This window comes from Schistocerca americana, chromosome 1, assembly GCF_021461395.2.
Source record: "Schistocerca americana isolate TAMUIC-IGC-003095 chromosome 1, iqSchAmer2.1, whole genome shotgun sequence".
Taxonomy (NCBI): domain Eukaryota; kingdom Metazoa; phylum Arthropoda; class Insecta; order Orthoptera; family Acrididae; genus Schistocerca; species Schistocerca americana.
This window is the reverse complement of record NC_060119.1, coordinates 875,514,831-875,524,910: the sequence shown is the minus strand read 5'-3', so window position 1 is coordinate 875,524,910 and position 10,080 is coordinate 875,514,831. Positions and strand designations below refer to the sequence as shown.

General features: G+C 37.1%; 1 protein-coding gene across 2 annotated transcripts in view; it reads right to left on the bottom strand.

Moving 5' to 3' along the window:
• Positions 1-3,470: 3,470 nt before the first annotated feature.
• The window catches only part of LOC124614036 (matrix metalloproteinase-2-like), a 914,756-nt gene continuing 908,146 nt past the window's right edge, over positions 3,471-10,080 (bottom strand). For both annotated transcript variants that reach the window (XM_047142873.1, XM_047142865.1), the window contains exon 10: positions 3,471-6,712. In XM_047142873.1, the coding sequence (XP_046998829.1) occupies positions 6,438-6,712 (275 nt within the window). In that variant the 3' untranslated portion in view covers positions 3,471-6,437. The remainder of the gene's footprint in view (positions 6,713-10,080) is intronic.

The window sequence follows — 10,080 nt, the reverse complement described above, 5'->3', positions numbered from 1 at the left end:
CCTCGCGGCTGTGGCTGCCTCACTTCGCGGGGGTTGTGGCACGCGGCCCTAAATGGAGGTCTGTGAGTGCTTTGACGGCTGGCGGCTGCGACGACCGTACGTGCGATCGCATCATCATCGGTGTCTAGTGGATAGGAATTTCTCAGATGTTACGTATGAATGGGGGTGCCACCACCTCAAGCTTGTGGAAGCCGAGCAGGGGCTGTGGGCGGTTTGACATCTGACTGATGCGTCACTTATCACTACGTCCTGTGTACTCTACTGGACAGGGGGCGGTGGACTGTGCTTGCGCACGTTGATTGCATTATTTCACGAGCAGCTCTGTAGGCCGTGCTATGCACTATTTGGACAGTTGACAAGTACTGAGCGTGTCTGCACATCAGTGTGAAGAATTATTCAGTAGCAGTTTGCTATTGTGTACTGAAATTACGAGTTGGTTGCGTGTCTGTGGGCTGTGCAACAAGGCCCCAGGCACATCATGGTGGATCTTTTGTATCAGTGTGATAGGTATGGTCTATCGTTAAATAAGTTGTTTCAAAATAAATGGGGTGCAGCCAATCCTTACTCTCCCCAGCAGCTCAGAGCAGGCTGAGTCGTCTTGCCACCATTTTCCATAACCACCTTGGTTTTCGTCAGGAAACGGACGACAGAATCCTCTGCTGGAGGTACTGAGTACTAGACTTCGTGGAGAACACACTGTTTGCCGCCATCATGGATAACTGTACTTGTGTCATCAGCTGGTGTCACGGTGGCGTCCTCTGGCGGCGACGAAATGTACTAAGGCAGTTGGGGTCTGGAGCTTGTGGTGAAGCCACTAGGAGGTGCCATCTTATATTACGGTACTTGCGTCATCACTACAGCATCCTCTAGTGCCATCGAAATGAACTAAGTCAGTTGGGCTATGGACTCAGTGGTGAATACACTTGGTGGTTGTGCTGCTTATAATTGTTTAAATAAAGACAGGATTATGATTTAGACAGTTGACGATTAGCAAGCAGAGTCTTTTAGAGGGATTACTATTTTGACAATTTAATTGTTTGGCTATCTGGACGTAAATGTATTGCATTATTTACGAGTGGTTCACATGTCTGTAGGCTGTGCAATGCGTTATTTTTGATGGTTTACAATTAGCAAGCATGTTTGTAGAGCCTTATACGCGAGTTACGTAGGAGTAGTTTGCAGGTCTCTATGCTGTGGGACATGCCAGAGCGTGTGTTCTGTGATACATGTACTCCATCCCTAAATAAATTGCTCCCAAATAATTAAAGTACATCCCTTCCCCCCTCCATCAGCCTAGTGCGGGCTGAGGCCTTTTAGCAGCAACCCCTAGGAAGAGGTTTCATGTAGGAGGCTTAGGTTAGTGGTGGTGAGCTTTGTTTCCAACAGTTTTCTTAGTGTGGTGGTGAAAGCACATGTGACCTTTCTTTACTTCCAGAATTCAAACTTGGTGGTGGTTCCTAGGAAGAGATGACGGTGTAGACCTTGCAAAGTAGTTGAAACTAGGTAGTTGAAAGTATAGTGAACACCTTTTCTTATCTATATTAAGTCGAATCACATCACTAATGCAGTAGCCAATAGGAGTGCAGCATTCTAGGGGTGGGGGGTGCTAGGTCATGAATGAACACCGCACTGATAGTGGGAAAATGTAGAACTTTGCATTTGGTCATTGAATATTGAAATTGTACATTGACTTGTTGAATATGACTAAAATTGAAATGGAATTAGGTGCTTAGGTAATTGATAGGTATGATGCGTGTTGTGGGTGTTAGTTTAGTTAGGATATTTACAGAAGACTATGTACAGCATGTGTATGGAGGTGGCAGCCAGGGGTGTTTGACCTAAGCGGTCGGTGACGCGGTGCGAGAGAGAGCTGATGCTCTCGTGTCATTGACCCACGTCATGGTAGTGTCCTCTGGTGGGCATGATATGAACTAAGTCAGTTCATGCCTCCTGCATAATGTTTAGGGATGCTTCATAGTTGGCATCAGTAAATTGTTGGGTTCTAATGTTTAAATCCTGAAGTTACCAGAGTGAGTATTCAAATTTATAAATTTGTTTAGTAGAGTCAGTTTTCATCAACATGTTAGCTGTACGCAGCAGCTGTTGCTAATGTCTGTCATTCTTAATATTTTTAATTTGTTTATAGTAAGTCTGATACACTCACAACTGTCATACATCTGTTTGAGCTCTAAAATGTTTACTATTGCGAAGAAAGGGACAGGGCAATAAATTTTGTCTGGTATATTCTAAAAGAATAAAAAATGTTAAACCTGTAGCCACAAGAAGTAAATTTCAGACACTTTATATATTGCATACATGTACTAAGGTCCAAATGCACTTGACATGAGTAAGTATTGAGTTAAATTAATAAGAAAGATATGTAATATTCCAGTATACTGAATAATGTTTGTGCCAACAAAAATGTGCTTTATGTCTTTGCCTAAAAGATGTTATTTAACAGTTTTATGGATTTCTAAATGCATTCAGATCTGTACCCAACAAGACATTTGTTTAATATTGAAAATATAAATTTTTAAGAGCTGTGCAGCAAATCAGATGGTTCTGTGAAGTTACTTTGCTGAACAGTAGTCCTTCCAAACGATTGCTTTATGACTAGAACACCTTGACCAGAGTCATACTTCTCTCTAATGTATAGCCCCCCCTTCTCCAACTATCCCATCAAGTCTGTAGTATACGTGACTTGCACAGTAGCATTTACCTGCATGACATTCATCCGGTAATAATTGGAGGTGATTCAGGAAAATCACAATTATTTAATTCATCCATCTAACAGATTTCAGTTCTAAATTTAAGTTCTGCCAGAATTTCTGAATAATGGAGAGCAGATTGGGACCCCATCAATCATTTGCATGTGTCTTCGACTGGTGTTCATTCCAAATATGGAACACCATTGCTATCATGTTTGATACCATAGTATCTTTTGTTGTCATTCATCACAAAGCACCTGCTGCAAAAAGGCACAACATTTTCTTCCCTGATAGCTGCAGACCTGCTATCTGCTGTGCTGCCTCTAATTAAAGATCTTATTCATACCAAAAGAAATTATAACATTCAACAGTTGAATGAAATGAAGGGATATTACTATACATATTCCTCATTGGCTTCCAAAGATTTATCAAATTTCTTTACCCTCAGTTTTACTGGAATAAGATAATCAATATCTGTTACTGTACATGCACATTACCTGGTGTCTTTGCTTCCAGTTCATTCTGTAACACAGAAATACTGAAACTGAGTATAGAAATATTTCAGCTGTTTAGCTAGGCATTACAACTCTTGGAAGTGGGAGTATACAGAGACCAAAATTTAGTCACATCACTGCCCCCTCTTGCAGCAGCAATATCTCTAATGTGACTGACTCAATCAGCATATGCTGCAAGGCTACTTGGGAAAACTGCATTTAATTCTTTTACATCATGAAATTTCTATTATACAAGTAAAATAAGTAATTCATAACAGGTTTCAGTTTATTCAGGTTCTGAAATATACACATCTTTACATACAGTTTTTACACTTCCATAAAATAATAAATATCACAGTAATTACAAACTAAATAGTTACAATCTTTCCATTTACACACAGCCAATATAATTACTTCTCTTGTGTAAAAATGATCATGTATATTATTGAAACTGAAAACAAACAGTTTTTCATGAGACAAAAATGGCACATATTTAGTTAATATGTTTTGTTTACCCACATGCAAAGTCGAATTTCCTTATGGCACTGATTTCAGATTTACACAGAACGTTTTGTACAGCCAAGTAGTTCTAATTCCTATAAATCCAAATGGAATACAGTCACTAGAGATATAAGCACAAACTGGTAGTTGATTCTGAAAAAGCATGAACCAAATAAAACTGTCTTCAGAAACTCATTTTCCCTCTCCTTAAGAGGAAATTAATTTCCCTCTTTTAGTATTCCATTGTAAAATATAAGCATGAAGAGAATGCCTGTAAATTTTATACATTATCGTCTCTGTCTTCCTCATTTCTCTTACATATAAAGGCATTCTACTTGACTTCAAAAGTTTATAAATTCAATAATGGTCTTAACGTGCTGTCCAGTTTAACAATTTCATCCATAATATAGTGCCAACATTTTGAACCACTTAATTCAAACAAGCTTGTTAAATAACTTTTGTGGTTAAAAAATTTTACAGGTAATACTCTTAACAGTTTATTCACAAAATAACATTTATTAAAAATTTTAAAATTGTAAAGAGTTTAGCAATAAATAAATATACATCTCAGTCTTTCTGTAAGTGATCAAAAGCATTGAATATCTGCTCTTTTTTCTGTTTCTTACATAAAAAATAGGCTGGAAAAACAGCAAATTGTGTAAAAGCTTAAGGCACAAATGATTCTGTCTCAAGAATAAAATGCATATACAAATTTCTCCTAAGATTATTTCAGTTTCGTTCCAATTTTTAAATACTGTTACAGTTATGAGTGCTCTTTTCAAATATTTTTCCCTGAAATCAGTGTCCGTATGAGGGAAAGTTAAAACAGTCTTCACTGTGCTGGCATGTAAAAAACAGTTTCCAGTATAATGAGTGACTATAAACGAAGGCCTATTTTACACATCTAGTCTGTAGGTTTAGACGAAGAAATTAAGTTTAGCAAAATACCAAATGGTCAAAGGCATAAATTGTGCCACATTTTGAAGAATACTTTTCCTGATCAAAAACACATTACTTGTTGCTTCATACAAATGAACTGTGGTTTATACTCTTAAACTATGAAATAGCACACAAAAGTAATGTTCTCCAATGAAACAGATACACCAAAAACTTGTGAAAAGGGTCAATTCAGTGTGTTCCTCCATTAATGAATATAGACACAGACACCGACACCGCCACCGCCCCCCCCCCCCCCAAAAAAAAAGTGAAAAAAAGGGCCTGTTATTCTTCTTGCTCAGCAAAAAGTTTTACTTAAACTGAATAGGACACTGGATTCTGAGACATTGTTGAAATCAGCAAGTAACCTATTTTGCAACTGACAGGAAATGTATGAATCACTCATGAGTACATAGCTAAATCTAGAACTATAACTAATTTATTGATAATATGAAAGGGTATCTTATTTATTTTACATTATTATAGCACAGATTGAATCTCACTTTGAACAAAAAATATTTATTCTCTGAACATCAAGAATTTTCAACAATGACTTTCAGTGGCTAATTTGAGTGGAGCACTAATAACTGGTTGAGCAACTGTTTTCATTCTATGCAGTGAGAATTGCCATCTAGCTCAGTTAAAACTTGTAATCTAACTTAAGAACTTATTAATAAATAAGAATGCTACTGTCTCATTCATACACATAGACAAAAATGGCAGTGAATCATTTATGTTAAGTGTCTTGGTTTTCAGGGTAATAAATTGATGTCTACATGAGGTATGGCAATCAAGAGGTCATTACTCATAGTGAAATTTAATTTAGTTACTTCTGTGAATTATGATATGCAGACATATTTACTAATGTTTTCACTGCATAGAGTTCCCAGGCACACACAATATGAAAATACAGTGGGAGGGAAATAAATGCTGTTGGCAGACTGCTCCACCAACCCCATTACAGTTATCACCATAAATTTTTAACCAACTACAGATATATACAAAAGTAGTTGGACATGTTTGTGGATAGGGAATGTTTTGTAAATGAAAGTGTGTTATATCCATTTGTAGTATTTTCTTTCACAACTTATGGAACAATCTATGGTCCATAATTCGATCAGTCACTTTTGTTTTAAACAGATGGCATAATAATAATAAAACACAACTGTATTACACTGAAATTCCAAGAAAACACACATAGTAAGGTGTAAAGCCAGCCTTAGCACCCCAAATGTACATCTTTAAAGTACAATTTTATTTACAATCTCGCAACATGAAAATATAAATGGATGCTGCTTATCTCCACTAAAAAATTTTAGTACAATTTTTACATGCTCCCATTTGACATCTAATGTAGACATCAGCAAATGGGTGAATACATTTCGCAGAATGTGAAATGTCAGAGATCTTTCATATTTGTAAAATAATGCTGTCATTTCTTTATACTATATGTCAGCAGTTCTCTCCCACACACAAGATTTTGAATTCCAAGATGAACCACAAACATGACAGCAAGAATAGTACTTCTAAATTAACTCACTCCATGCACTCATTTGATATTGGCAGTTTATGGGTGTTACAAATTACAATATTTACAATTCAGAGTAATTAATTGTGATGTAGATGCTCTAGTAAGTAAAAAAAAGACGTGGTTCTGAAGTTTCCCAAAATGAAAAACAAATCACTGCATGTCCTTACAAAGTTTTAAATTTATACTTTTGGAGACATCACTTGTTACCTGAAGTGTAGGAGTGAGGCTATTTTGCACATAGAAAAGTTTACCCTGACAAGATGAATCTCACAATACTTGAAAACATAGGAGGGCTATTGTTAAAAGAACTGTAATAGAGCCATTAAAAAAGCTTGTTGCTTCAGAACCAACTTCTGCTTCTGCATGATGGTCCGTCTCATCTATTTCATTTGTCTCTCCGTCTGAGCCTGTAGCTTCATCCTCAATGCCTGGTGGGCAGCCCATCCAGAATACTGATGACTGCATTGGTTTCTCACTCTCCACACGCATGTATTGGTCGTTGAACTTCCAGAAACCTTTTCCTTTAAAGAAGTATGTTTTTCCTGCCAAATAAAACAGATAGAACATAGGTCATTTTCCAAGAAGCACTTATCTTAAAACTGTAGTTTAAGTTAAATGATACCTTCAGTAGATGAAATACCAATAATGTCAATAGACATGCACAGAAGTACATACACTACCCCCAGTTTCCTAACTAGAATGTCTTACTAATGGTTGAGAGAGGGATAGGTTGGGGAAGTTTAAAAAGGGCAGGTCACTCAGAACCCAGGGTGAAAGGGACTCTTCAACTAATTTCTTTTTCCTATGTTGGCTACACCTTTTAAGTTTGTTGTAATTTAATTTCAAGCTCACTTTCCACGTTGATCCATAAAGGTTCTCTACTCATTGTTGAAGTTTTTTGTATTGGAGGGAAACAGAACATTGTGGCCATCAAAATGAAAATGGGTCATGGGTGTTCAATTGACTCATATTACGTCTTCATTTACCACGCTTATGTATTTCCTCTGAAAGTATTGAGGACGGTTTTTGTGATATGGAGTGTCCTTGCCTGGCGCTTCTTACAGTTATAGTAGTGAATTTCTCAACATCCTAATAAAGTGTAAAGCAATTATGTGTATATTATTCAGTATACTAAAATGGGGTGTATCAGTGCTTTATGCTCAAAGACTCTCAGAATAGATTTCATTAAAACTAACAGTAAATCTAAACCCCCCGAAAATCTATGAATTGCCCAACAACTAGCAATTCATATTCATCACTCTATCGTGTTGAGATTCAAATTTTACTGCCATGTCTGGTGTGTGCAGACATCATTATGTGCATGTTTTTCAAGTCAATTATTAGTAGTGTTATTTTATTCTCCATACAGTGAGTTATGAATAAAGTTGTTTTGTAATTATGTGCCATGCCTGTATAATTAAATTACATCATAACAGGTTACGGGGAGCAAAAACAATATTTTTCAATTAGACAAAAACCTAAATTCCTAGCCTGAAAACCATGGGAATACAAGTTCGTTAACACAAAATAACACTATATATAACTGCTTTGCATGGAGATCGACTAGAAACTTTTCCACACAATGATTCTGACAAATGGAGAATACAAGTCCAAGCACTGCTCATCAAAACTGGCACTTGGGGACACACAACTAGAGACATACCGGAACATGCAGCATCTAGTAAATGCAAACTGCTTTCTGCTGCAGAAGCTAAATACAAAACATGGTTAGCTACAGACAGAAAAGCAAAAGTAGACTATTTTATCCATCAATACCACCGAGCTGAAGCAAGTAAAGAACTGCACTGTATCATGTCAGGTGTGGCTTAAACTCTAATCAATATATGCATCCGAAGTAATGTCACTCAAATACCTTCTGCTTCATAAAATGCAGTGTAGTGATGAGGTGACAGAGCATCTCACTGAATTCTTAGATGCTGTGGAATAGTTGCAATCAATGGATGTCAACATAAATGGTGTAAGACATTAATTTCTCCCAGCTCATACAATGTTCAAATAACTTACATAATGCAGCCAGTTGATGTCGACACCGACTGCCATTTTGAGAGGAGTTACCTGCTATTTTCAAAGCAGAACTGCTGCAAGTAAGTGCTGTGAAAGGAAATTTAAAAGTGGGTTTTCAAAGAAACTCCAGAAAGATAACACTCAAACACACTGTAAATATTAGCACCATCACAAACCAAAGATGACTCGTGTCATAAGTTATCGATAGTGAAATTAATAATCAGTTGGTGAGGTAGGATGAAATCTGTCCCTCTGTTTTTTGAGAAGGCAGAGAGCATAATTCCTTGCAGAACGTAAACAAAAACCATCCCTGCAGAACACTGTCTTGGCACAGGTCATCCTATGGAATATAACAACAGGAAGATTCTGTCACTCTCTTCCAGCTTTGGCAGAGTATTGTTAAGAAGGCTATTTAAATTCAGTTAGCAAGTAACCTTATAAATAAAGATAGAGGTTTTTGTTCAAATCCTGCAGGGAATCCTGCTCTTTCCCTTTTCAAAAAAACAAAGGGACAAGTTTATGCTACCTCACTCGCTGATTATTAATTTCACAATCAGTAACTTGTGATGTCAGTTATCTGTGGTTTTTGATGACAGTAGCATTTACAATATGCATGAGCATTATCTTTCCAGAGTTTCTCTGAAAATCAAGGTTTTAAAACCCTTGCACAGCAATAATGCTGCTCTATGGTCTTCCAGATAGCTACAACAATTTTAGATGTCCTGTTGAATCTCATGACAGCCTACCAGATGTTGAAACGCTAAATATAAAAATCTTGAATGAACAGAATGCAAAGAGTCACAAAGACAGTGAAAGTATGAGTGCGGCAATGTTCATTAAATCTGATAAATGTTTCACAAACAAGGCAAAAAGTGCTGTTGCCTGACAGTGATGAATCAGAACGAAAATCAAAACGAAAACACAAAAGGAATAAAATCAGAGTGCAAATGCGGCTTGTTAACAAGAAAGAACACAAAGAAGATAACTCCTTTTTCAAGAAGAAACTAAGTAAATGCTGTCAAGAATCTCATTGCAGTTTGAGTCACTAAACTTCAGAGCAGGTTCATTCATAGAGATGACTGAACCTGTTCCGAAGTTTTATGATTCCAACATTTTTTGGTGCATATAAAGTTTTTGTACTTCACACATGTGCAACAATCCGAAAGTGTTCGCAAATGTGACAAAAATGCAAGAGGATTTGATGCTTGCAGATCACAGTGCTACACAAGTAACAGCTAAAGATGGGATATGGATCACAATCACAGTCAGTGGCACCAGCTCCATAATGCTTAAAAACATTTTGTACATGCCAGAACTCAAATCCAGCCTCATTTCAGTGACACAGGTTGTGGATAAACTTATGTGGATTTACATGAAAATGAACCTGATCACCACCAAAGAGGAAGCATGAATTTCATGAGAGAAAATTTCAATGGTAAAACAAGCATTGAATGGGAGCCATTGTCAGACTATGAATCATGCTATGGTTTTGAAGAAGATGAGCATCCAGTTACTACAGGCCAAGAATTCAATCCAGTTGTTGACTTCTCATCTGATAAAGACAATAATTCTTCAAGCATCACATGAACTCAACTATTTGTGCCAGGTGTAGCCTCATCAGATGTTTGACTTCACGATGCTAACTTCATTTTGAATGCAAGGGGTCAGTGTCAATGACTGTGGCAAGCTGTGTGTTCCAATGTGGTCTGGGGAAATATATGATGAAATCAGGTTACTGATGAAAAATGACACCTGGGACATTGTAGGCAGGCTAACAAATTAAAGGGTAGACTGTATGGGGTCATTCTGAGGAACACGTACAGAAATGATGGATTTTTGCTAAGAGACAAAAAACAAGAATAGCTGCATGAGGATTCACCTAATG